This window comes from Prionailurus viverrinus, chromosome C1 (genome assembly GCF_022837055.1).
Source record: "Prionailurus viverrinus isolate Anna chromosome C1, UM_Priviv_1.0, whole genome shotgun sequence".
Classification (NCBI taxonomy): Eukaryota; Metazoa; Chordata; class Mammalia; order Carnivora; family Felidae; genus Prionailurus; species Prionailurus viverrinus.
This window is the reverse complement of record NC_062568.1, coordinates 14,101,785-14,128,419: the sequence shown is the minus strand read 5'-3', so window position 1 is coordinate 14,128,419 and position 26,635 is coordinate 14,101,785. Positions and strand designations below refer to the sequence as shown.

The window sequence follows — 26,635 nt, the reverse complement described above, 5'->3', positions numbered from 1 at the left end:
GCTGGCTTCCGGTTGCCATGGAGACAGCTGAACACAGATCGGGTAGCAGAAAGCAGGATGTCCTCCAAACATCAATCCACAGGTGGGAAGAGGGCTGGCAGGACTAGAAGCTGAAGGGGCATCTTCTCCCTCACAATCCTCCTTGGGGTGGCCTTGGAGGATTCTGCTTTGAGGACCCCTGTCCCATGCCTGTCCTTCTCCCCAAGAATGCCATCTCAGCCTTTCCTCTGTCCCTAGGCCCCAGAGCCAAGGACCACCAGCCCTCAGCCCGCGAGAGTTCGCCACCCCTAGAGGCCAATGCCGAAGCCATCCACTTCCTCAACAACCTCCGTGAGCCTGGACAGTGCAGGGGGCGGGGGGGGGGGGGGCGGCAGGAAGAGAGAAGACACAGCCCTGGCCCACGGCTCTCTCAGCCTTCATTGGCCTGAGACTCAGAAAACAACGGGGGGGGGGGGGACCTATTTGTCAATAACCATCAAGGAAGGACCCCAAGCACATGGGGACTTGGGGGGGGAGGGGTCTTCATCCGCTGGCTGTCGCAGAGGCCAAGGGAATGAGGCAGGAGCTGCCTGAGACACGTGGGATGAGGAGAGGGTGGCTGGAGGGTCAGAGAGTCGGGCGGGGGGGGGGTGGGCTGGGCTTTATCTGCCCCCATGGGACCCTCACCCCCAGAGCAGGAGGAGCTGCAGATGCTGCTGTTCTCCGAGACCCTGGCCATGGTCTCAGACACGGGGGAGCCTGAGGGAGAGCTGACCATCGAAGTGCAGAGAGGGAAATACAAAGACGAATTTGGCGTTATGTCGCACTGCCTCCTCGTGCACGCCTTTAGCCAGGGCTTCGTGGACAAAATGCTCTGCGGAATCTCCCTCCTGGGTAGAGCTCTTGCTGCCTGACTGGCTTCACCTCCATCCTTCCTCCCACCCCTCCTCCCATGCCTAGGACCTTTGCTCAGGACCAACCCTCCACTTCACCTTGGGAGCAGAATGAGGCAAAGGGGTATGGGAGGTGGGGGTGACGGGGAGGTTCATCACAGCCACAGACTTAAGACCAGAGCACCACCTAGTTTTTCCCCACGGTCACACTGCACCTGAGTCCTCCAGCCTGGGCCACCACCCTGCCTCCCTGCAATCTCCAGTCCTGTCCCCGGTGATGGCGACGTTCTCCTCCAACCCCAGGCTATCTTTCGTGGGACCTGCATATCATGGAACAACATACCCAGGAGTTTATCAAGGTACCTCCTGGGGCCCCCAGCTTTGGTTCCAAACCAGGTGTCAGAATAGAGACCCTGGGAGAGAGGGAGGGAAGAAGTGTGGGGGGGCTCAGTGGAATGTTACCCCAACTGTCCCCGAGTTACCCTGCAATCCCCACCACACACAACCTGGAAGCCAATCTATCGGGGGCAGCAGGTGGCTTCTCATGACCTTCTCCTAATACAAAACCTTGGAAGCCCAGCATCTTCCGGGGGGCCACACGGGCTGGCCTTTCCCAGAGCCTGGCCTTTCCCAAGGGCCTGTCACTACCTCGCCTCCAAATTCTCCTGCTCTGTGCCTCCCACACCCTGCCCCGGCCACCTCGCTGACTTCTGGAACATGAACCATTTTACACATTGGAAACCTACTCATGCCTAAGAACCTTCCCACAGAAACCATTCCCATCTTTTAAAACCCATATTCTAAAGTGCACATGCTTTTGAACTTCGAATTACACCATAACACGCCTTCTGTTCTTTTTTGTTAAAGTTTTAAAAAATGTTTATTTATTTATCCTTGAGAGAGAGAAAACACAAATGGGGGAGGGTCAGAGAGAGGGGGAGACACAGAATCCGAAGCAGGCTCCAGGCTCTGAGCTGTCAGCACAGAGCCTGACTCGGGGCTCAGACTCACCAACCATAAGATCGTGATCTGAGCCAAAGTCAGACGCTTAACTGACTGAGCCACCCAGGCACCCCTGCCTTCTGCTCTTGAACTTTACTACATATGGAAGATTTTCTATCCAAATTTTCCTCAGTTTTGTCATTTATAAAGGAGAACGGGCCAGGTGGCTTCTGGGGGGGTCCTGTTCGTGTACAGTCGGGTGAGCTCCTGATTCCCCTCTCTGTGCTCTGGCCCTTAGTTGCACATCCTCCCCATGGAGAGGAAGATGAGTCTGGTGAGGCAGGATGACCAGCTGGTCATGACCAGAAGTGTCAAGGAGGGTGAGGTAAGGGTGAGAGACAGGTGGGAGCCATACCCCACGTCCTCTTGGAAGCCGAGACAAGGGGCCAGATTGTGTCAGACCAGAAGCCTGGCATGGGGACTCAACAAGGACCATATGCCCAATAACTGGCTTTCCCGTCCTCCTCACCCCTTCCCAGATCAACATCCCTGACCCGGATTTTTCCTGAACAGGAAGTGAAGACCGAAGTGACTTTTTTCCCCTGGAGCTCAACTGTGGGCTTCGTCTCCGAGGCTGCCAACCTGCTGTTGCTGAGGGTGATGGCTTGGCGTCAGCTGGTGCCCAGCAACGCCCGTTTCCTGGCCTTGGACACAGAGGGCAAACTCTGCTATTCCACTTATGTAAGGGGTCTCCCTGGCGGGGGGGAGGGGGACTTGGCCTGGGGGAAACCAGAAGGGGCACAGAGATCGCTGAGGTGGGAGAAAAGCCAGCTTGGGGGTGAAAGAAGGAGTGGGCTGGGGCCATGGAGGTGGGACTTCCGGGGCAGAGCCCCAGCAAGACCGCCTTCGTTAGAAGATCACGTTTGACACTAGTGGAGTGGATAAGAGGCACCGAAGCTGTGCGCAGTTGAGAGAAGCAATGCTTTTTGCACCACGGTCAGTCCAGGAAAAGTAAATATAGTGGAGGGCTGCTTTTAGAGACGCATTTTTTAAGTATCAGGAAATACACCATTTCCAACGGCACTTAAATGCTCTTTTATTGTGTCTCAGACGGGAAGGGTGTTTTTTATTGTGGCTAAAACTAATCAACACACCTAGGACTTCCTGCAATGGGAGATTTTAAAGATGTGCCTCTCAACACACATTTTGGGGGCTGCCTGGGTGATTCAGTCGGTTAAGTGTCTGGCTCTTGATTTCAGCTCAGGTCATGATCTCATGGTTCGTGGGCTGGAGCCCCGAGTGGGGCTCTGCCCTGACAGTGCAGAGCCTGCTTGAGATTCTCTCTCTCTCTCTCTCTCTCTCAATCAAAATAAGTAAATAAACAGTTTTTTTTTTCAACGTTTATTTATTTTTGGGACAGAGAGAGACAGAGCATGAACAGGGGAGGGGCAGAGAGAGAGGGAGACACAGAATCGGAAACAGGCTCCAGGCTCTGAGCCATCAGCCCAGAGCCCGATGCGGGGCTCGAACTCACGGACCGCGAGATCGTGACCTGGCTGAAGTCAGACGCTTAACCGACTGCGCCACCCAGGCGCCCCAATAAACAGTTTTTAAAAATAAAAACACAAACACATTTTCGAGGCTGATTTGACCAGCTTTGTGAAGGACATTCTAATCTTTTCTATCACAAACAGCAAACAGCAATGTGTCTGGCACAAACAGGCACACCTCATGTCCCCCCATCTTCTTTGAAACACACGTTTTATGCTAGCACTTTCTCCCCATGGCCGCAGCCCGTACAGGGGTTTAAGTTTTAGCTACAACAGGGCAGTCTGCCTGCAGCATGGACCCAAGGCGGCCACAGACCTCAATCTAGCCCCCTCCTCAGAGCATCACCAGCCCCCCCTCAAATTGCCCAGCGTCCCTCACTCCCCGCCCCACATGCTCCCACCTAATCGGTTGAGCCTCATCCCTGTGACTGACTCGGCCAACTAGAAGCCCTTGGTCATCCAGATGATACAGGTAGGGTTGGGACACAAGCAGCATGGAACTGGATCCCTAGGAGGGGGTCCCCACTTAACTCGGGGGTGCATCTCAAATCCTGTGGTGCCTGAGGGTCTGGACAGTCAAGGTTGCTAATCACTGACGAGAAATGAAGCGGCAAAGTGAAGAGGGCCAGGGTGAGATGTGGGGAGACCCTGTTGGGTATCCACCTCGCTTCCCTCCATCTTGGCTGCTGCCAGCAAGCCCTGGGCATCCAGACGATCCAGGTGGGCCACCAGGAGGTGGATGTGTTCATCGTGGAGCAGACTGTCCACTCGGATGAAGGCATCCCTGGTTCCTGCCAGTTCTACCTGCTCTCTGATGGGTGAGCTACTGACAGTGGGGCCAAGGGGGCAGTGTTGAGCACAAACATGGGTGCTCCATCTTGGGGGCCGGCTTTATCCCCACCATTCGCTCTCCCTTCACATATTTACTCATTCTCCTGATGCCTGCCGTGCCTCCCGAACCCTCACCAAAGAGCTCTGAGCGGCTGAGGAGGTCACCGCTGACCCCACCAGGCCTAAGGCATAGTAGCTAAAGCGGCTGCCACGGGTGGTGGGTGTGATACTGAAGAACACCAAGGTTTGAACAACTTGATACGCGATAGGATAGAATCAAAGTGCTGGGGAAAGCATCCTGGCACCCTCACTGCCAAGCTGGCACCAGCACGGCCCAGGCACCTAATCAGAAGAAAATGGGTAGGGAGGGGGGAAAGAATTTGTTTCTTGAAATTTCCAAAGAGGTATTGATATCATCATTTGTTACACTGGAAAAAAAGTAATCAGAACATTGCTGGCTTTCCTTATTTGATAACTTAGGGTGTTGTTTTTATTTTGAGCATCACATAGCCCGGAGGCTCATCACTTTTAGTGCTAAAGGTCTCATGGCAGACCTGGCACACCAGCACGCGGCAAAAAGGGCATGAACGGGAAAAGCAGGGGCCATCATCTGGGGATCTAGAAATGAACACAACCCTGGAACTCAAGCAGGGTGTTGGGGACCAGTGAAGGGAGACCCCCAGGACGGCTCTCAAGGGAGTGGGCTGGTCTGGGAAGCCCCCCACTCATGTCTGTGTTGTACCCCAGGCACCTGGCCAAGAGGATCCAGGTGGGTTCCCCCGGGTGCTGCATGATCACCAAGATGCCTATTTTGAGGGACAAGGGTGAGTGAAGCCTCTGGCCGGTGGAAGAGTGAAGGAGAGGTGGGAACACCTGGGGCCTTCCAGGGTGCAGGGGCTGGACTGAGTGTGGGATCAGAACCTGAAATCAGATGGAGAAGTTTTGCCCTCTAGCCCCTGACCCCGAGGCAATTAGGGGAGGATCATTTTGCAGGGAACTCCTTCTGCCAACTCTGGCCAGGTGAGCAGAACCCTGGACTTTTCCCCCGAGCCTGCCATTTGGGTGTTCTTGGGCATCCCTCTGTATGTGGGGAAGGTTCCGGGGCTGGGGGTGTGCAGCCTTCCTCCCTCCCCACCCAGATGAGATCGAGCCTGCCCCGGTGTTTGAGAAGAAGCCCCTGGTGTGGGAGGAGGATATGGAGCTCTACTCGAGATTCCTGGGCCGGAAGGTGAGAGAGGCTGCGGTCAGCCTGGGGTCCCCGTTCCTCTCCCCCCTCACCCAGCATAAACCCCACCATTACTGATGTCCCTCGGTGCCGGCTGGAAACGCACACCCCGAGGGAGCGAAGGGAGCGGTGCGCTCCTGGGGCGCTGGGTCCGCGGGTCGCGCTCACGCTCGGCACCCCCGCCAGGAGGAGCTGCGTGTCAGCCACAACAGCTACCTGCGGCAGCACCCCGAGGCCCAGGCGCTCATCTCGGACTTCCTGCTCTTCCTGCTTCTGCGCCGGCCGGCCGACGTGGTCACCTTCGCCGCCGAGTACTTCGGGCCGTTCGCGAAGCACAACCCGCCGACCCCCGCCTTGCGCTCCTCCAGCCGGCCCAGCCCCTTCCGCTCGCTGGACCCGGAGCGCCCCACCGACTAGGGCTGGCCCGGCGCCGCGTGCGGGGATGCGCAGGGAGCGGGGCATCCCTGTCCCCCGAGGGGATCCGGAGGGACTCACTCCGGAAGCGCGCCTTTTGGACTGCGGTTTTGGCGGGGAAATAAACGGGGCGCCTCCGCGGTTCCGCTGTGAGCGCCGGAACCTTCCCTGGCCAGACTATTGTGTTTTGGCTAAAAACAGGAACTGTTCACAGTTTGTCCGCGAATTTCAGTCTTTTTCCGAGAGGCTATGATCAATATCCCTGTTTTACAGAGAAGAAAATAAAGGCGCAGAAAGGTTAAGTAACTCCTAGAGTCAGTACGTAGGAAGCAGGATTCGAACCTGGACGTCGGGAGCCAAAACCCACACCCTTAGTCACCGGGTTAGTGGGGATAAAGGGGCGGGGCTTCCTGGCCCTCAGAATCTTTCTGGATGTCACTAAGCATAAACCAAACTGCCCTCCTCCCCACCCCCCCCAACCAAGAAAAATGCAGGCGGGGGGGGGGGGGGGGGGGCGGGGTGGTTAACCTGGATCACCACTGGCCTCGCTCATCACCTCTGAAGCCTCCCAAAACCCACTGGCCGCCGACTCTCGCACTCCGCCTCTTTTTCCGCTGACACACAGGAACCCCCAAACTGTGCAGGGTCCCCCGTTACCGACTCTCTGAGAAAAAGGATAAGCCGGCGGTCATCGACTTCTTTAGGCCCCTTGCGCAATGTCGGTCTGGCCAATGGCTCGTTCCTGCCCAGGGCTGGGCGCGGCTCCTTAGCAAATGTTAGGCAAGCTTCTCACGGGCAGCTGGTAATGGGGGTGCAGGCTCCATCTGTCCATCTATTCACTCGTGGGCCTGCCTCTTCCAGACGAGGGAGCCGGAGAAGCTCTGTACTATGGTGAGGATGGCCGTGACCCAGGACTCAGGGAAGCGAGGCTTCATGGAGAACAATCACTGGGAAGAATTTCTAAAAATATCTTTTATTGCCCCCATCCCTTATTTCAAAAGAAATACATGTTCACTAGAGAAAACTGGGAAAAGCATGACAAACCAATAGAAGAAAATGAATTCACCCCAGTTTCTCAACCTAGAGGCAGTCACTCTTAACATTCTGGCAAATACCCTCTTCACTCATTTTTCTATGCATAAAAGTGGCCAGTGTTTGTTCACCATTTACTCTGACAAGCAGCTTTTTGTTTGGTTACTGATTTAACACGATCATTTTTTTTTTAATTATTGCAGTATAGTTGCAATACAGTGTTAATTAGCGTCACATCAAGCACTTTTTTTTTTTTTTACGTGATCTCTATACCCAATGTGGGGCTCGAACTCACAACCTCAAGATCAAAATCTCATGCTCTTCTGACTGAGCCAGCCAGGAGCCCCCGTGTCAAGCACTTATATAGAATGTTTGATCTGGTCTTTACAACTTCATGGGACTTTTTTTCTTTTTTAACAAAAATGAAATCATACAGCAATAAGTGCCCATTGACTGATAATTACATTCTTAATTATATTTTTTACAAGTTTAAAACATGACAGATAAAGCTGGAAACTTCTGATCCCAATCTCCTTGTGTTTTGTAACTTTTTTCCTGCATTATAAGTGGCTTTATATTTTGAAAAGAGTTCCATAGCATTACACAGTCATCTATTTTTTTTAATGTTTAAAATTTTTGAAGGGGAGAGAGACAGGGTGTGAGCAGGGGAAGGGCAGAGAGAGAGGAAGACACAGAATCCAAAGCAGGTTCCAGGCTCTGAGCTGTCCGCAAAGAACCGGATGCAGGGCTCAAACTCATGAGCCCTGAGATCATGACCTGAACCGAAGTCGGTCGCTTAAACGACTGAGCCACCCAGGTGCCCCAGCATGGTCATCTATTTTTGATGCCTCTACCATAATTTGACCAACCTCCCCCTGCCCCCGGACCCCCCACAGCCTGCTTTTGAGTTTTGTTTTCAGGGTTTGGGAGGGGCTACTACAATCACTGTTGCACTGAACATCTCTGTAGTTAAATCTTTGCATGAATCAACAATCCTGAAGGATACATGCGCTGTGCTTGTTGAATTGATCTTAAGGTTGGTTGGTTTGATTATTTGTTGTTTTTTTTTTAATTTTTTTTTACATTTATTTATTTTTGAGAAACAGAGTGAGGCAAAGCTTGAGCGGGGGAGGGGCAGAGAAAGAAGGAGACACAGAATCTGAAGCAGGCTCCAGGCTCTGAGCAAGAGGTCAGCACAGAGCCTGATGTGGGGCTCGAACTCACGGACGGTGAGATCATGACCTGAGTCAAAGTCAGACGCCTAACTGACTGAGCCACCCAGGTGCCCCGATTTGTTTTAACATTCCCAAATTCTACATGTGTAGGATTTTTATTAAGGATCAGATAAAGCATTCCAGGCAGAGAAAAAGACATGAGTGAAGAGTTAAAGTAGAAAAGTGTAATGCGTGTTTATGGTCTAGAGCAGCATTGTGTGACAGAACTTTCCGCAGTGATGGAAATGTTCTGTATCTGCAATGTCCGTTGTGGTAGCCACTAGGCATATGTGGCCGTGGAGTACTAGAAATGTGACTAATATGACTGAGGAACTGGAGTTTTACCTTAAGTTTGTTACTATTATTTTTTATTTTAAGTAGGCTCCATGCCCCAACATGGGGCTTGAACTCACGCCCCTGAGATTAAGAGTTGCATGCTCTACTGACTGAGCCGGCCAGGCGCCCCTACTTTAATTTTAATTTCAATTTAGCCACGTGTGGCTCGTGGCTACCATATTGGACAGCAACAGCTCTGGAGGGTAAGATCTCTTCATTCAACCAGGTACTAAGCTCAACAAATATTGGGTCCCTTCCACGTGCCAGGATTGTTCTGGGCAGTGGGAAATCAGCCACGACAAGACAAAGTCACTGTCCTCATGATGCTTACAGGTTGCATGGGGAGATAGGTAGCAAACACAAGAAGTAATTTCATATGTGCAATTCCGGACATTTATGAAAAAAAATAGGGGCACCTGGGTCACTCAGTCAGTTGAGCGTCCAACTCTTGATTTCTGCTCTGGCCATAATCTCACAGTTCGTGAGACGGAGCCCCACGTCCAGCTCCACGCTGACAGTGCAGAGCCTGCTTGGGATTCTCTCTCTCCCTCTCTGCTCCTCCCTGCCCCATCAAAATAAGTGAATCAATGTTTTAAAAAGAGCATATTTTTAAAAATAATAATAAAGCCAAGTCGTGGGTAGAAAGTGACTCAAGGTTGGAGGAACGAGGGCCGAGACTTCAGGGAGGGCCTTCCTGACGTCTCATTTGAGCTGGAACCTGAAGGAATGACAAGGGATCAGACCTGTGAAGAGTTGTGGGAAAAGCATCGTGAGCAGACAGAACAGCAAATGCAAGGGCCCTTGAGCACAGCTGCAGTCAGAACGCCAGGACGGCTGGAACACAATATGGCAGGAGAGGCTGGGGTTCCAGCGTGCTCAGTCATGGTGACATAGGCACGGCTGGGTCGACAAGGGCCCCCCCACACCCCAGGCCCTGGCAAGTTCACTTCATCTGTGGAGAACTGAAACTGAGGTCGCTCAGTGCACCCAGAACATTCCCACAGAGATCTTCAGAGTCCCCTCCGGTCCTTGATGCTCTGCGGCAGCAGGGGAGAGGGAGGGTCAGCGACATCTGACCCGCAGAGATGCTTCCTCTGCTGAGCTCTCTTGTATCAGGCAACTTACAAAGAAGCCCACCTCTCCCCCGCCTGCTCTGTGACATCCATTTCAAAACGGGTTTGCTTTTAGATCTTATCATTTGTCCCCTGAACTTCTATGACCCCTTTCTCTTGCTCCATAACACCAAGACATATGTGTCTCTGAACAAAGAAAAAACAAACATTGAGCACTTCTGAAGCAACAAGCACTTGACTAGGGTCTGGGGACGCTATGGGAGGATTAGGGCCAGGCCCTACCTGCATGACACGCAGCCTAGAAGAGAAGAGACATCTGTCAGGATCCCATAGATGAACGTGTGAGTGCGGACCATAGAAGGTGCTGAGAAGGAAATGTATACGTTTAGCAGGGGAACGTTTCATGTGCACCTGACCTGGTAAAGGGAGCCCAGGGAGGCAGAGGGAAATGAACAGTGATAATAGTAAGAACAAGTACTATATAGCGCTTTTTATTCTAATCCCTCTCCACACGGTAATTCATGTGATTCTCACAGCACCCCTGTGAGGTAGGTTCTATTATTGTACCCATTTGACAGAAGAGGGAAAGGTTAAAGCCAAGACCATGCAGCTGGCCAGTGGAAGAGCCAAGATTTGGACCCAGGGGGTTGGCTCGAGTCCATGTATAAATTCACTCTGATAAACAGATCAGATGTGGCTCTCTGGAAACAGATCCCAGAACAGAGAAGAGGCACCTTCTTGCTTTAGAAACTCCCCAAATAGGCTTGAACCGTGCACTGTCTCTCTCCTTTCCCAGGCATCCAGAAGCTGCGCGTTCCCTCCCGCACTATCCCTGACAGCAGTCTCACTGCTGAGTTGCCTGAGCACGTGGGAAAGGCATTGTGCTGAGGGAGCACACAGCCTGGTCCTGGAGAAATCAAAGAAGGCTTCCTGGAAGAGGTCACACCACAGTTGAGTCCTGGAGGACAAAAGGCTGTTTGCCAGGCAAAGGTGTGGAGGATGTTTGAGGATAGGCAGCGTCCTGGAGGTGAGAGGGAGGGAGCATTGAATGTTTGAGCCTCTGCAGGAGGTTCAGGATGAGACGGTGAAGGGTCTGGGAACCCAACAAAAACACTGTCTGCTGTCCAGGAAACTGAGAGACCCTGGAAGTGGGTTAAGCAAATGCCTGCATGCCTGCCCGTTTCCGTGTTTTCTTTCCTCCCACCAGAAGCCGTAGGGAGCAGATAAACTAAGACCATGCTACAGATAGATGGAGCCCTGTAAGAAAAATCTTGGGGCGCCTGGGTGGCTCAGTGTGTTAAGCTCAGGTCTTAAACTAAGGTCTTTTGGCTCAGGTCATGATCTCCTGGTTCGTGGGTTCAGGCCCCACATCCGGCTCTGTGCTGACAGCTTGGAGCCTGGAGCCTGCTTCGCATTCTGTGTCTCCCTCTCTCTGCCCCTTCCCCCACCCCTCAAAAATAAACAAACATTTAAAAAATTAAAAAAAAAAAAAAAGGAAAGTCTTACATTTTAACATTTGATGATAGAATATAACCCCAGGGCTGGTAATGTCTTTGGAAGGTGTAGCTATGGCCTTCCGAATCTCTGTCATGTGCCTCCTTTCCTTTGGTTAAATCTGCTGTTCCCCCAACACCAGCATTCATGATAAAACCTGTTCTTGTTCAGTTTGATGGTTTTCTCATTTTGTTTTATGATATAGTGCATGGAATCGTCCTCTGTTACTCAATCATCACAAATGTCCCATGTTTGAGTCCCACTGCATCCAAAGGCTTTGGTGGGCAAGACTGAGAATCAAACCATCACAGGCAGCAATATTTGTAGCATTATTTGTAGCAAATGCTCCAAAAGAAGCATTTGGAGTTCCAGAGAACTGAGAGTAACCAATGCCATGTTGGAACCCAGTTTACAAAAGCAACTAACTAAAGTTCTCAGTGCATTTCTTGGGCTTCACAAAAACTCTAAAGGGTAAGTACTTTTATTATCCCCCCCTCTCCAGGTGAGGCAACTGAGGGCCTAAGAAACTTGCCTAAGTCACAGAGCTAGTAAGTAATGCAAACGCAGGCCATTTGATTCCAGACGCTCTGGTGGATTTTTTTTTTAATCCATTTTATTGAAGTATAATATTCCTTCACTAAGCCCCATCCTTTTCCTCTATTTTAAAAACTTAGATCATTGCATATTCACACGTAGCTATAGGAAATAATTCAGAGAGATCTTATGGATATTCTAACCACTTTCCCCCAGTGGTTAACAGCTTGCAAAAATTCTTACACAATATTACAACCAGGAATTTCTTCCCACTTTTTTTTGGGGGGGGGTACCAAAATATACATAAAATTTACCCTTTTAACCATTTTTAGGTGTACAATTCAGTGACGTTAAGTATATTCACACTGTTGTGTAACCATCACCACCATCCATTTCCGGAACATTTAATGACCATAGACAAAACTCTGTACCCAATGAACAATAACTTCCCTTTTCCCCTTCCCCTAGCTCCTGGAAATTATCATTCTACTTTTTGTTTCTATAAATGTGTCTATTCTGAGTAACTCATATAAGTGGAATCCTACAATATTTGTCCCTTTGGGTCTGACTGACTTCACTTAGCATGATGTTTTCAAGCCTCATCCATATTATAGCTTGTACCAGAATTTCATTCCTTTTTAAGGCTGAATAATATTCCATTGTGTGGATATGTCACATTTTGTTTATTCATCTGTTGATGGGCATTTGGGCTATTGCTGCCTTTTGACTATTGTGGAAAATGTCGCTATGAACGTTTGCCAAATAGCTGTTTAAACCTGTGCTTTCAATACCACCAGGATATTGACATTGACACAATCCACTGATCTTTTGTCAGATTTCCTGTTTTGTTTTTACTCATTTTTACTCATTTGTGCATGTGTGTGTGTGTGTGTGTGGTTAAGTTCTATACAATTTTATACATGTGTGGGTTTGTATAACCACCACCAAAGTCACGATACTTGAACAGTCCCACCATCGAAAGTATCCTTCAAATTACCCTTCCATAATCACATCCACTTCCCTCTCTACCCTCCGCCACACCCACCGGCGGCCCCTAATCTGACATTCACTTCCAAAACTCTTATTGCAAAACTGGTTTATAAATGGAACAATACAGTATGTAACCTTTTGAGATAGACCTCTTTCACTGATTTGATTTCCTGGAAATCCATCCAAGTAATTGTATCAATAGTTTGTTTCTTCTATTGTTAAATTGTAATCCACGGTTTGTCCTGAAGTTAGTTTAACTATTCTCCTGTTGAAGGACATCTGGGCTAATTCTAGTTTCTGACTATTACAAATAAAGCTACAATTCATATGCCAGTTTTTGTATGAACATAAGTTTTAGTTTCGCTGGGAAAAATGCCCAAGAGTATATTCTATCCTATAGATATACCATAGTTTGGTCAACCATTCACCTGTTGAAGAACAATGTGGGTTACTTCCAGTTTGGGCTATTATAAATAAAGCTGCTATAAAAATTTGTGTGGGGGCGCCTGGGTGGCTCAGTCGGTTAAGCGTCCGACTTCGGCTCAGGTCACGATCTCACGGTCCATGAGTTCGAGCCCCGCGTCAGGCTCTGGGCTGATGGCTCAGAGTCTGGAGCTTGCTTCCGATTCTGTGTCTCCCTCTCTCTCTGCCCCTCCCCTGTTCATGCTCTGTCTCTCTCTGTCTCAAAAATAAGTAAAAAAAAAAAACATTTAAAAAAAATTTGTGTGCAGATTTAAGTGTGAACATAAATCATTTCTCTGGGGAAAAACATCCAGGAGTGCAATTGCTAGATCATATGACATATCTTTAGTTTTTTTTAAGTTTATTTATTTTTGAGAGAGAGAGAGAGAGAGAGAGAGAGAGAGAGAATTCTAAGCAAGCTCCATGCTGTCAGTGCAGAACCCGTCATGGGACTCGAACTCACCAACCGTGAGATCGTGACCTGAGCCGAGATCAAGAGTCAGACGCTTAACCGACTGAGTCACCTAGGCACCCCACATCTTTAGTTCTTTAAGAGAGTCCCAAACTACTTCCAGAGTGGCTGTACCATTTTACATTCCAGCCAGAAATCTATAAGTGATATAGTTGTTCCACATCCTTGGCAATATTTGGTGTTGTGATTTTTTATTTTAACCACTCTGATAGGAGCATAGCGATATCTCATCATGATTCTAATTTGCCTTTCCCTAATGGCTAATGATGCTGAACATCTTTCCATGGGTTTGTTTGCCATCTGTATATCCATCCTATTTGGTGAAATGTCTGTTCATGATTTTTGCCCATTTCTACTTGGATTGCTTGGCTTTTCACTGTTGAGATTTTTTTTAATGTTCGTTTGTTTGTTTGTTTTGAAAGAGAGAGAGAGAGAGAGAGAGAGAGAGAACGAGTGGGAGAGGAACAGAGACAGAGAGGGAGAGAGAGAATCCCAGGCTCCACACTCTCAGCCCAGAGCTCAACATGGAGCTTGATCTCACAAATTGTAAGATCATGACCTGAGCAGAAATCAACAGTTAGACACTGAACCAACTGAGCCACCCAGATGGCCCTCACTATTGAGTTTTAAGAGATTTTTCTATTTCTAGATACTGGTCCTCTGTCAGATATGTGATTTGCAAATATTTTCTCTGAGTCTCTAGCTTGTCTTTTTATCCTCTTAAAAGGGTCCTTCCATGGAGCAAACATTGGTAATTTTGATGAGGTCTCATTTATCAATTTTTCCCTTTATGGGTCATGCTTATGGTGTTGAGTCTAACAAGTCTTTGTCTCGTCTTAGAGCCTGAAGATTTTCTCCTACTTTCTTTCTAAAAATTTTATAGTTTAATATTTACTTTTAAGTCTGTGGTCCATTTTGAGTGAATGGGGCTTCATGAAATCTTACCCTTCTCATGCAGGGTTTAGTATTCAGCAACAGCTCCAAATCCAAGGGGATCGCTATGTGGATTTCTGGAGCCTTAGCTCAGTAGCTTCCCACTTGCTGATAACCTGTGTAGAAACTCTGCTCTTAACCGTTACACGATACTACCCTTCCGTAAGGTGGTGGTTGTGCACAGTACTGATTGCTCATTAACCAATTATATTCACTGAGTCCTAACTATAGGTAAAACCCTGCAAAAGATACAAAGAGGAAGATATGTGTTTTAGGGCTCTTCAAAGAAACAGAACCAATAGAAAATATAGATGGATAGATAGATGATAGACAGATAGATAGATAGATAGATAGATAATAAGGAATTGGCTCATGTGAGTATAGAGGCTGAGGAGTCCCAAGATCTATAAGCTGGAGACCCAAGAGAGCCGATGGTATATGTAATTCTGTTCTGAGTCTGAAGGACTGAGAAGGAGGAGAGCCAATGGTCTCAGTTCCTGTCCAAGCCAAACCTGAAGGCAGGAGAAGACCAATATCCCAGTTCAAAGACAGAGAAAGCAAACTCTTCCTTACTCAGCCTTTTGTTCTGTTCAATTGGTTGGATGAGGCCCATGCTCATTAAGGAGAGAAATCTGCTTGACTCAGCCTATGGATTCCAAAAAGTTAATCTTCTCTGAAAATACCCCCAAGAACACACCCTGAAAGTTTGACCAAATATCCAGGCACCCTGTGGCCCTGTCAGGTTGGCACATAAAATTAACCATTACAATATCCTACCCCAGCCCCAACCCCAGCCATCCCCACATGAGCCCAAGGTAGTGATTGGGAAACGTGAGATGGTGGTGATATCTTAAGCAATAGGATTGCACAGTGACAAACCTGACGTTGCTCTCTCCCGTATGACCTATCAGTCGCCCTTCTTACCACACCCCCACTTCTCCAGCTCCTCCAAACTCCCCAACCCACGAGCAGCCAGGAAATTGGATGCCAATGCCCCCATCCGACTCCCAAGCTTTGGCTAACGTGTTTGACTCAACGTGGCGATATCCTGGTTCAGGTTTGGGCCTGAGAGCTTGCACCTGTTTTCTCCGGATCCTGAGGTTTCAGACTTTGGAGTTGGAAACCCCAAAGATTGGTCTTGAATCTTCTTGGCAGAAAAGGAAGACCACAAGATAGAAGGCAGGAGTGGGCATGGAAGAAGGGCCTAAGAGAGGTAAGTGGTGGTGTAGGCACAGGGACTGGCAAGGAGAAGTGATCAGGAGCTGGAAAAATCTTGCCCACCACTCACCCAGAGGTTACAGACTCATAACCCTCAAGCGGAAGCTACCCTGAAGGAATATTTTGTTTAGATTACACAATATTTTCCACTTTTTGAGCCCAGGATTCAAAAAGCCTATGTTGTGTAAAAGTCCAAATTGTCCAGCATCCTTGACAAATCAGAAGATATGGTGACACTGGCTGGACACACATCCCAGATGACAATTGGCTAGAAGTCTGTAGGCACTGCCCTCTTCAGACAGAGCATATGACCTTCGTTTTGCTACCGTCTCCACCACTCCCTACTGATCCCTCCCAGCACTGAGGCTCAGTGTCGTTTGTCATCCGACACCATTTTTCTTACCCCCGTGTCTCATGGTTTGTCTTACCTGCCTGGCCTCCTTGGACACCTAATGTTGTGACCCCTTAGCTAGTCTGAGCCTTGCATTTTACAGAAGAAACGAGCTCAGAGAAAGGGATGGGTCTGGTGACCATCTCAGTGAATCGGTGGCAGACTCAGGTCCAGAATTTCCGGTGCCCCTTTCTTCCAAGGCTCTCCTTGGCCTGAATCATCAACGCATGTCCCTGTGACAGAAGACCTCAAGGTCCTCTCCTCTGAGGCATTCAATGGGAAACAGAAGCCTGGGTGGTCATCGGGACTTTCGTGGCCGGGGACTCCAGACTGAAGAAAAGGGTCTGACTGCTTGTGTCTGGGCTGGGGAGTGGTTGGAGAAGGCAGTCTTGTGATCCGGATGTGAATGCCCACAGAGCAGGAAGTGTCCTGAAATTAGAGCTGACTGGGGAGGCACAGAATTCAGGGTGCCTGGAAGGGGGCCAAAAGTGTTGTGGGCCTCGGGCCAGGAGGAGAACGAAAGTTCCTGCATTTTGGCCTAGACTCTTCCGCCACAGCTGGCCACTTCTGCCTTTGGAACGTGTTTCACAATGCCCCCTGTGTGTGAGGACAGCCTAGATCAGCTGAGGATGGAGAGGAGGGCGTGGGCTTACATAGTGACACGCACCGGCACTCAGAGAGGAGGCATGAGCTGAGTATAGGCTCAGCATCCCATTCACGCGTGGACAGTGCCTGCGCCTGCCGTCCTCATGACAGGTAAGTAGCCCCCTCTGGGGTCAGAGGCTCCAAAGGGGGTTGGGAGTAGGGAGAGTCAGGGAGGCAAAGGAAGCCCCTTATCCCCCACGGGTGTCCCGGTCTCGACCCAATTCCGGACCCCAGCCTGGGGTTGGGCTCTTCGCATCCCCACGGGCACAGCATCCCTTTTGTCTGTCCTTTGTGTGTTTGGAGTTCCTGGAGCTTACTTGGCAGACGGAGGAGGCAGGAGTGAGGGCAAGGGACATCCATATTAGCATCAGTATGCCCTCCTCAGAGCCCAGGGTCCTCCTCCTCTGCATCTTCTGGGGCAAGAGAGATCTGGTTCGGGAACCAATGTGCTCACATGGGAGGAGAGTAATTCTGGAAGCTCTACTTCCCACACATCTTCTGAAATGTTTGGTCGAGGGGTGGAGGTGATGGACCCACGCTGGGAGTCACTGTTCACTGGGCCTCAATTACTCCACTTTGCCGGAAGGACGTAGGGAAGGAGGACACATGGCTTTAGCCCTGGGCCACCAGAAAGAAGCCAATCACTCACCATGGCTCACTGGGGCCCTTTGCAGGTGACAGCAGCCCTCAAAGTCTAAGCAGGAGCAGCTATGGCTCCATCTCCAGCCCACCCAGCTCAGAGCCACAGAAAGAGCCTCTCAGAGCAACCTACCTGAGCGAGAAGATCCTCATCCCGGACACAGAACCGGTGGGAATGCTGGAAACTTCCTGGGGTCTTTCAGCATTGGCAGGATGCTATGGGATCCCACAGGCCGGGGCAAAGGGCTCTCCTGAAGACTGTGGGAAGCCCCTTCTAGCTCTGAGCAGCAGTGATTGACAGTGGACACTGTACCCTTTCTGCTTCTGTCCTTAGCTCTTAGCCGGGGGCCGGGGGGCAGGGGATCGTTTTTTTGTGTGTAAAAATTATCAAGCGGCTTTCTGAATGAATCCCAGCTTTCTTATGGAGAGAAAGGGGCTACGGTGAGTTCAGGTTGGAGCCTTGAGCATTTGTTGCAGTACTTAAAGGAAAGGACCCGGAGGAGGGCATGTGGGGAAGTGAAGGAGGCTCGAGGCTATCTTCTGGGATGCTGTCACCTCGCATTTCCAGAATCTTTAGCAGATTCTCAGGCTGCCAGGCCAAGCCCAGGCTGCCAGGCCAAGCCTCCTAGGGGTGGGGAGACCCTAGGCTCAGTGGACAACAGAGAGGAGGGACCATGGTTTGAGGAGGACTGGGGAACGAGCAACAAGACCCGGCAGGCTTGGCCCGAGGAAAGAACCCCTTTGGGCTCTGAGGATCTGCTGAGTCAGGGCGAACGTGAGGCAGGCTGCTGTTCAGGCGCCTGTGGGTTGCCGAATCTGACTGATGCGGAAAGTAAATCCACCATGACTCAGTAAATCCTGCTGCTTCCTCCCACCCCACGCCCTCCACTAACCCCCGGGGTGGCAGATCCAGCAATGGGGGAGTGGTGGGCAGGGCTGGCCAGCCCGGGCTGATGAGCCCAGAGGGGTTCAGCTGGGGGCTGGCCAAGGTCAGGAGCTACCACCCAAGACCTCGTCACTTCATCCCACCCGCAGGGCACATTCAGCCTGAGGAAGCTGTGGGCCTTCACGGGGCCTGGCTTCCTCATGAGCATCGCTTTCCTGGACCCAGGAAACATCGAGTCAGATCTTCAGGCTGGTGCCGTGGCTGGATTCAAAGTGATTGAGTCGGGGCACCGTGGGGAGGAGGGGTGACCAAGCTAAGTGGGAGGAGACTCCCCCCCAGCTTGCCACATCTCCCCAGAGTGGCCTACATGACTGGTGTTTGGGGGAGCGGGTATTACGTTCAAATGGGCCAGAGAAGGGTCCCCAGGGCAGCCCTGCCAGAATGGGGGGTGTATGGGGGGGGGGTGGGTCTTCTCACTTCACCTCCTCCACTCTGTCCCCAAGGAGCGTCCTTGGTTAGAGGGTACCAGCAGTCTGGACTTGTCAGCCAACCCCCCCCCCCCCCCGCCCCCAGACACACACACACCAGGCTGAAGGCCTCTCCCTTCCTTCTCTCAGCTGCTCTGGGTGCTGCTGTGGGCCACGGTGTTGGGCTTGCTCTGCCAACGGCTCGCTGCCCGACTGGGTGTGGTGACAGGCAAGGACTTGGGCGAGGTCTGCCATCTCTACTACCATAAGGTGAGCCTGGTGGGCCTGGACAGGGAGCATCCACAGATCCCAAACCCCAAACAGCCATTTACAGCTTCTGTGATCAAGTACATAAATCATCTCAAGCCGGGCATCACAAGCCCATTTGATAGATGAGAAGACTGAGGCTCGAACGAATAGTACCCAGACTAAGAGGGCTGTTAGACATCATCTGCTCATTTTACAGGAGAGGAAATTGAAACCTGGGGAAGTGACCTGCCCAGGGTGCAAAATAGGTAGGCATTGGCTTGGGATGGTCACCGGCTGGGGTAGACACTGGGGACTTGGTCGTTGTCGGTGTCCAAGCAGGAAAACAGAGACCTCAGCCATGAGATCTTTCAAAGGTATTCAGTGCAGAGGTGTGGTCACAAAGGTGATGGAAGGACTGAAGGAACAAGGGAAAGAGGTGTTCATCCAAGATCAGGAAGCTGCTGGGCAGCAGCCCAAGAGCCATCATTTGCTGCCTTCAGGAAGCTTGGCCGCTACTGTCAAAACAGCCACCAACGCTGGTGGAGCCCGGGAAGCCTGGTGCCCTTGATGGTGCCTGTGCCAGAAACACCACTAGAAGTAGGGGGAAAGAGTGATCCCTCCCTGCCTTTTAATCTCCCTTAATTGTTTCCTACAAAACCTAACTGGAGGCCAGCTGGCAAGGCCGACAAACATAGTTTGTGCCGGGTATGGAAAGGTCCGGGACATCAACAAATAACAACAATATCTGGCCCAGCCATGATGCAGTGCTCTCTCCTCCCCCCAGGCGCCCCGCACCCTCCTCTGGCTGACCATCGAGCTAGCCATCGTGGGCTCGGACATGCAGGAGGTCATCGGCACGGCTATCGCATTCAATCTGCTGTCAGCTGGACGGTACTGCCACCAGGGGCCCCAGCTCTTCAGTCCAGCGCTGGGGACTTGTGCTCCTTCTTCCCCAGGCCTCGTCCTTCCCCCCGTCCCCCTCACCCCCAGTCCCCTCTGACTTTAGAGCTGTTGCTCAATTTGCCCGATGGGGAACAGGGACCCAGAAACGTAAAGTGATGTCAGTCACCACGCAGACTTCAGGACTGCAGCCCGGAGCTCCCTGCCATGCTGGTCCCCCACCAGCGCCTAGTGCCATTTTCCCGCCTCCAGCACACTCCCACCCCCCTCTGCCTTAGCTGCCTGGGGCCACTTGGGTCCCTGCTCCCAGGAGTCCAGATTCCACAGTGTCCTGCCCTGAGGCTGGGCTGACCCCGGCCACTCTGGTTTCAGAATCCCACTCTGGGGTGGCGTCCTCATCACCATCGTGGACACTTTCTTCTTCCTCTTCCTTGACAACTACGGTGGGTGTGCCCCTCAATCTCCCAAGGGACTGGGTTGGGGGAACAAGTGAATGAAGAAACCAAGCTCCACTGTTCTGAGAGAAGGGCTCCCAGCTCCCTCACTCTGGCTGTGTGGCCCTGAGCAAGTTACTGAGACTTCTGTTTCTTCGCCTACAACGCGGGGACGATAATAGCACAGACCTCACCGGCTGTGGCGAGAACTCACTGAGGCAACATATACGTTAAGCACTTGGCACAGTGCCTGAAACTTGCTCAAGATAGTAGCCATTAATAATTGCTTCTGTTACAATTTTTGTCATTTTTCTCGCTCTTGTTGTTCCCCTTTGCTTTCCCCCTAGGGTTGCGCAAGCTGGAAGCCTTTTTTGGATTCCTTATTACAGTTATGGCCTTGACCTTCGGCTATGAGGTGGGAAGCCAAAGCCTCCATACCCTCCACCAAGGCTGTTCCTCCGGGCTCCTCGAGAAGCCCCCTAGCGGCCAGGGTCAGGGTGGATGGTGGGAATGGCTGCACGTGGCGTGGCCTGGCCTAAGGAGGCTCCTCTCCGCAGTACGTGGTGGCCCGTCCAGCCCAGGTAGCGCTCCTCCGGGACCTGCTCCTGCCCTCGTGCTCCGGCTGCGGCAGTCCTGAGCTGCTGCAGGCCGTGGGCATCGTTGGAGCCATCATCATGCCCCACAACATCTACCTGCACTCGGCCCTAGTCAAGGTGAGCAGAGGGAAGGGGAGGGATGTCTGCTCCCTTCAGCCACGCTCTGGTGGCCTCCAAACTTGGAGCCCCGCCCCTTTGGCTCCTGCCTTCCGGATTCAGGCGGGAAGGGAATCATTCTCTATGTATTCAGAATGTAGTAATAGAGCATCTACTATGCGTGGGAAAAGGGAGTCAATGATGAAAAGGCAGACAAGCCATCTGCCTTTCTAGGGCTTGCATTTCTAGTCGGGGCGGGGGGGACAGATCATGAGCAAGTAAACAGATAAAGGAAAGAATTATGGGGGCCCTGGGTGGCTCGGTCCGTTAAAAGTCTGACTCTTGATCTCCGCTGGGGTTGTGATGTCACGGTTTGTGAATTCCGGCCCCACCTCCGGCACTGCCCTGACAGACCGGAGCCTGCTTGGGATTCTCTCTCCCTGTCCCTTGGCCTGCCCCCCCCCCCCAACTTGTGGGCTTGCTCTCTCTCTCTCTCTCTAAAAAAAAAAAAAAATTAAAACTAAAAAATTTAAGAATTAAAAAAAAGGAAAATTATGGATTGTGAAAGGTGCTTTGAAGGAAACAAAACAGAGAAGTATGGCAGAGAAAGACTAAGGAGGGGCTCCTTTAGAAAAGGTAGTCGGGAAAGGCCTTGCTAACGAGGTAATCTTTGAGACTTGAAGGATGGGAAGGAGGATCACAGGAGAAGATATTCCAAGCAGAGGGAGTGGTAAGTGCAAAGGCCCTGGGGCGGAAATTAACTGGGCATGCAGGAAGGGTGTCAGCTGATCAAGGCCATGACCAAACTGCCATGGAGAGGGCTTTAGAAAGAACTGGGGTTTGGAGGGAACATCGGTAGATGTGTGAGGGTGGAGAATGTCGGGGTAGCTCTGAGGAACTTTGGCTTTTCTTTCCCCTCTGACCTTTGCAGTCTAGAGAGATAGACCGGTCTCGCCGGGCAGACATCCGAGAGGCCAACATGTACTTCCTGATTGAGGCCACCATCGCCCTGTCTGTCTCCTTCTTCATCAATCTCTTTGTTGTGGCAGTCTTTGGACAGGCCTTCTACCAGCAAACCAACCAGGCTGCGGTGAGAGACACCTCCCCACACAGCCAGGGCAGGCCCCCCCACACACAAGCCCTGCAGGCTTTGCTGGGGACTCCAGGCAATGCATCGAAGCCCCTGAGTGTCTGTCTGCACTTCCAGCACTGGTAGGGGAGGGAGTCTGCGATCTGGCCTTTGGCTGAGACCCCTTCCCCACTCTGCTAGAGAGTCACAGCTCTCCCCTGCCCGGGGGCAGGCTCTTAGAGAGTCAGACCCACCCCAGGGCCTGCAAGGCACAGACAATCAAAGGAGGAGGCTGGGAGGGCGGAGCTGCGTCTTAGAGGACCCTGTATCCTAGGTGCTCCCCAAAGGATGGACAGGATTTGTCCAGCAAACTGCAGGCAGGGCATTCTGGGAGTAGGCGCCTGCCTGAGCATGAGCAGGGAGTTGGGAATTCTCTGAGTCCTCTCTCTTGACAATCTTTATTCATTCAGCAAATAGTTACTGAGGATTTGTTATGTGATCAGGCAGTGGGGGGTAGAGCAGTCAATGATACAAAGCTCCTCCCTGGCTCTCTGGCTCTCTGGGGTTTGGGACCCGTGCCTGTCTCCTCTCCGAGTGGGTCTCTCTCACGTGGCTCTAACAGCTGCTAGCCAGCGGTGGGGTGCTGAGCACTGCAGGGGACGACTGACCAAGTCTCCTGGGATTTGGGCACTGCCACTGCCTTGCTATGTGGCCTTGAAGACCAGGCCAGCCTCAGAGTTGTGGGAAGTGGGTCCCGTGTAAGGGAGAGGGGACCGTGGAGCAGCTGGACTCACTGCCAGCCAATTGTCTCTTTGTGGTAATGCCATTCCCTACAAATGCAACAGAACCCTGGAAACTGGGTTCCCGTGTGAATTCTTCTCAATTTTAGATGTCGGCAACAAATTCACATTAAAGAGAAAAAACATCTGTTAATCAAGCAAAATATATCTGGCCGGATTCGGCCTGCGGGTCGCCAGTTTTCAACCCCTGGTCAAGACCTGGCAGTCTGATTTTCTGAGACTTCACATCTCCCTCCTACTGTCCCGGTGCCCACAGTTCGACGTCTGTGCCAACAGCAGCCTCCACGACTACGCCAAGATCTTCCCCAAGAACAACCTTACAGTGGAGGTGGACATTTACCAAGGAGTAAGCGACAGGTGGAGGCGGGCATGGAATGTAAGGATCCCGCAGGCTTCGTCGCCACGCCCACCAGGGGGCGGAGCCTGCTCCGGGGCGGTACCACGGCTCTAACCACACCCCTCCCTGCAGGGCGTGATCCTGGGCTGTCTCTTCGGCCCGGCTGCTCTCTACATCTGGGCGGTGGGCCTCCTAGCGGCCGGACAGAGCTCCACCATGACCGGCACCTACGCGGGACAGTTTGTGATGGAGGTGGTGGGGCCTGGGGAGCGGGCCGGGGAGTCCCAGGGGTCCGAGGTCAACAGGCACACCACTTGGGCTCGGATACCAGCCTCACTGATCCTTAAAGCAGCCCAGAGGTCACTATTATAAGCCCCGCTTTACAGATGAGAAAACTGAAATGCGGAGAGGTGAAGCGACTGGCTCAAGGCAGCAGACCCAAAACTAGTAGACGCCTCCTCCCCAAAAGTTTAGTCTTAAGCATTAACCCGGGGGGGACCCCCCCCCATTTCTCCTCATCCATTCTCTCCACCAACTAGGGTCAGAGCCTCCCCCATTTCAGAGATGGAAAAACAGAGCGTTCCCCCTGATGCCTGATGGGCTGAGGGACCACAGAGGATCCCTCCCTTGGAATCCCTAGTCCTGTACCCACCACCAAAATGCCCACTCCACACCCCAGGGCTTCCTGAAGCTGCGCTGGTCACGCTTTGCCCGCGTGCTCCTCACTCGCTCCTGCGCCATCCTGCCCACCGTGCTCGTGGCAGTCTTCAGGGACCTGAAAGACCTGTCAGGGCTCAACGACCTGCTTAATGTGCTGCAGAGCCTGCTGGTGAGCCCGTGGTCCCTAGCCACCCCCCCCCCCACCCCCTTGCAGAGCTAAAGAGGAACCACAGCAATCCTTCAGAGGGACCCTTCACACACACACCCCCTCCCTCCCAGTCACCCAGCGCCTTCCCACTATTCCAAACACACGTTTACTTGTAAGGCTCACAAAATCCCCATAGACATCCCAGGGGTGGGAACCACCATTGTCCCCATTGTGCAGATTGGAAAACGAATGTACACAGTTAAGTGATCAGTGGCAGAGCTGAGATGCAAACTCAGGCAGCCTGGGACCAGAGCCCCCAAACGCTTCTCCTGCTTTGGAGCCTCACAACTCTGGAACGCTCAGAGGTGGAGAAACCTCTGAGTGATTATGCATTAGGAGACTTGTCCAAGGGCACACAGACAGAGGACGAATGGAGCCCTGCTCCACTCCTCCCTTCCTTACTGTATTCTGAGGGCCATGACCCTCAGCCCCATCCTCCTGCTTCTCCCCAGCTTCCCTTTGCTGTGCTGCCTATCCTTACATTCACCAGCATGCCAGCCCTCATGCAGGAGTTTGCCAACGGCCGGTGAGTACTCCCCACCCCAAACGCCATGCTTGCAATTCTCATTTGATCCTTACAACCACCTTGAAGTGGGAATTACCATTATCCATAAGCTCATACAGGTTAAGGAAGCTGTGCAGGCTCACACAGCTAGCAAGTGTAGGGCAATAGGGCTGGAATCTGGAATCTGGGGTCGGGGGCTGCTTCTAGACCCTGAGCTCCTCACTCTCACCTCAGACTCTGCTCTTGCCAGATCCTGCCAGTGTGGAGCCTGGAGGGCCCAGGAGACAGTAGTGGGCAAGGGGTCTGCTCCAGGCCCCACAGCCCAGAGAAAGTGGCTTTGTGTATCCCCTCACTCTCCCCACCCCAGCTCCAGGCTGGCTTTGGGCAGTGGAGACGAGGAGGAGGAGATGGGGCCAGTCCTGAGCTTCCCTCTCTTCCCCCAGGCTGAGCAAGGCCATCACATCCTCCATCATGGCGCTGATCTGTGCCATCAACCTCTACTTCGTGATCATCTACCTGCCCAGCCTCCCCCACCCTGCCTACTTCGTCCTTGTAGCCCTGCTGGCTGCGGTTTACCTGGGCCTCACCACCTACCTGGTACTGTAGGGCCAGACGGTGCCTTGGGGATAGGGGAGGCGAAGAAAGGGGGCAACAGATGGAAGGCTTTGGGGGAAGGGGATGCACAGGGAGGGGAGGCTTCCCAGAGGCCTTGTTCTCTCCCAGACTCATGGTCTCCCTTCCTCCAGGTCTGGACCTGTTTCCTTGCCCAAGGAGCCACCGTTCTGGCCCACAGCTCCCATCAACACTTCTTGTATGGGCTTCCTGAAGAGGAGGAGAAGGAGAGGGTCTCTGGATGATCTGCCACACAGGGCCTGGCTTGGGCGTGGAATGAGTGGGGCAGACTGGCCTGCCCCGGGTGTGTGTGTGTGTGTGTGTGTGTGTGTGTGTGTGTAGGCAACAAGATGGAGTGGGAGTTTTGGAGGCAGGCCAACCGGGCTTCCATAGAGCCTTGCTGTTTGCCAGCTTGGACAAGTGATTAATCTCCAGTCTCAGTGTTCTCATCTGTAGAATGAGGACAACGCCAACCGTGTGATGGATGTAAAGCACTTTAACACAATGCCTGGCACGTGGGACTTAAAAATAATAGTAACTCCAACAATATTTATTGTGGGCCTATAGGAGTGACCTGACAAACGGACCCATTTGGGGGCGGGACACAGGCATCAAACGGGCACTTACGATGGTCTGATTAGCTTGATGAATGCTCAATAAGTGCTAGTCTACTTCTCATCCAAAGGCACAGGAAAGTAGAAACAGGGAAAGGACAAAATCCTTGGACCAGTAGAAGAGTCCTCCCCGCCCCCCACCCCATTCGAATGTCAGTTCCTAGAGTAGCTTCAAACTAACCCACTTTCCAGGCCATAAAACCAAGGCGCAGACTTCTCTTCAGGCGCCAGGTCATGGAACCCAAGAGTCGTGCCTCCGAGGCCCAATTCATTTGCCATTTCCCCAGGGGACTGGGCGGCCGGGACTCCCACGCCGCGCACTTAACGCTCCCTGGGTGCTGACTCCCAGCTCCCCCTAGGGGCAGGGACGGTCCCGAGCGCCCTCACTCCCTCCCGGCCCAAGAGCTGGAGGCAAGCGCTCCGACTTCGCGCCCCGGGGCTTCGGAAGGTGGGGGGAGGCGGAGGGTGGAGGGGAGCTGTGTGGGCGGGGAACCCCCTTGGCCGCTGGGAGCCGCCCGGCACCCCTTCGCCCGGTGCAAGGGTTGCACTTTACAGACGCTCCCTGGGCTGTTTCTAGGCTCCCCCAAGTCCCTCCTCCGGCCTCGTCGGGTCCCTCTGACCACTGCCCTGGAGCTGCGGAGAGAGGTGACCAGAAGGGGCCCCCAGGCCTTTGCCCTGGGGTGAGCCTGGAGCGGGCTTTGTGCTTGGAAGCACCCTCGATTGCCCAGGGATCCGGCGGGGCAAGCTCCGCGCTCAGGTTGAGGCGCTTGTTTATGAGAAGAATTTCCTCTTTCTTAAAAGGGCAACGATGCGAGTGGGGCCCTTAAGGAGTGACGGGATGGGACAGGTCTGGCCCAATCAGAGAAACGGTGGGAGAGGGTACCTGAGCTAGAAAGCCACTCAATCCCTCTCTGGGCTTGGTCCTGGAGAAGATG

The 26,635-nt window shown here is 52.2% G+C and overlaps 2 protein-coding genes across 4 annotated transcripts; both read left to right on the top strand.

Annotated features, from left to right (window-relative positions):
• The first annotated feature begins 26 nt into the window (after nucleotides 1–26).
• CATIP (ciliogenesis associated TTC17 interacting protein) lies at nucleotides 27–5,889 on the top strand. Of its 3 annotated transcripts, none has more exons than XM_047871453.1 (10): nucleotides 27–82; nucleotides 238–330; nucleotides 678–873; nucleotides 1,176–1,231; nucleotides 2,113–2,199; nucleotides 2,388–2,555; nucleotides 4,058–4,182; nucleotides 4,943–5,019; nucleotides 5,335–5,423; nucleotides 5,607–5,889. In XM_047871453.1, the coding sequence occupies exons 2-10, from the start codon at nucleotides 298–300 to the stop codon at nucleotides 5,835–5,837; spliced, it is 1,062 nt and encodes a 353-aa protein (XP_047727409.1). In that variant the 5' UTR covers nucleotides 27–82; nucleotides 238–297; the 3' UTR covers nucleotides 5,838–5,889. The 3 variants fall into 3 exon arrangements, with proteins under 3 accessions (XP_047727409.1, XP_047727408.1, XP_047727410.1); XM_047871452.1 differs by having other exon boundaries at nucleotides 33–82; nucleotides 673–873; XM_047871454.1 differs by lacking the exon at nucleotides 678–873 and having other exon boundaries at nucleotides 33–82.
• Nucleotides 5,890–16,588: 10,699 nt separating this feature from the next.
• Nucleotides 16,589–25,635, top strand: SLC11A1 (solute carrier family 11 member 1). Its single transcript, XM_047873509.1, has 15 exons — nucleotides 16,589–16,739; nucleotides 17,303–17,436; nucleotides 18,303–18,425; nucleotides 18,771–18,890; nucleotides 19,654–19,760; nucleotides 20,142–20,212; nucleotides 20,551–20,618; nucleotides 20,761–20,916; nucleotides 21,827–21,985; nucleotides 23,021–23,110; nucleotides 23,234–23,353; nucleotides 23,781–23,930; nucleotides 24,422–24,495; nucleotides 24,918–25,071; nucleotides 25,221–25,635. Exons 1-15 carry the CDS (start codon nucleotides 16,733–16,735, stop codon nucleotides 25,329–25,331), a joined length of 1,644 nt encoding a protein of 547 aa, XP_047729465.1. The 5' UTR covers nucleotides 16,589–16,732; the 3' UTR covers nucleotides 25,332–25,635.
• The last annotated feature ends 1,000 nt before the right edge of the window (nucleotides 25,636–26,635 follow it).

Coding starts and splice junctions, on each gene's coding strand:
- CATIP (XM_047871452.1), top strand. CDS start 58: ATGTCCTCCAAACATCAATCCACAG. Junction 83..237: donor CTCCAAACATCAATCCACAG/GTGGGAAGAGGG, acceptor CTCTGTCCCTAG/GCCCCAGAGCCAAGGACCAC. Junction 874..1,175: donor CTGCGGAATCTCCCTCCTGG/GTAGAGCTCTTG, acceptor CTCCAACCCCAG/GCTATCTTTCGTGGGACCTG.
- SLC11A1 (XM_047873509.1), top strand. Junction 17,437..18,302: donor TCATCCCGGACACAGAACCG/GTGGGAATGCTG, acceptor TCCCACCCGCAG/GGCACATTCAGCCTGAGGAA. Junction 25,072..25,220: donor TGGGCCTCACCACCTACCTG/GTACTGTAGGGC, acceptor CCCTTCCTCCAG/GTCTGGACCTGTTTCCTTGC.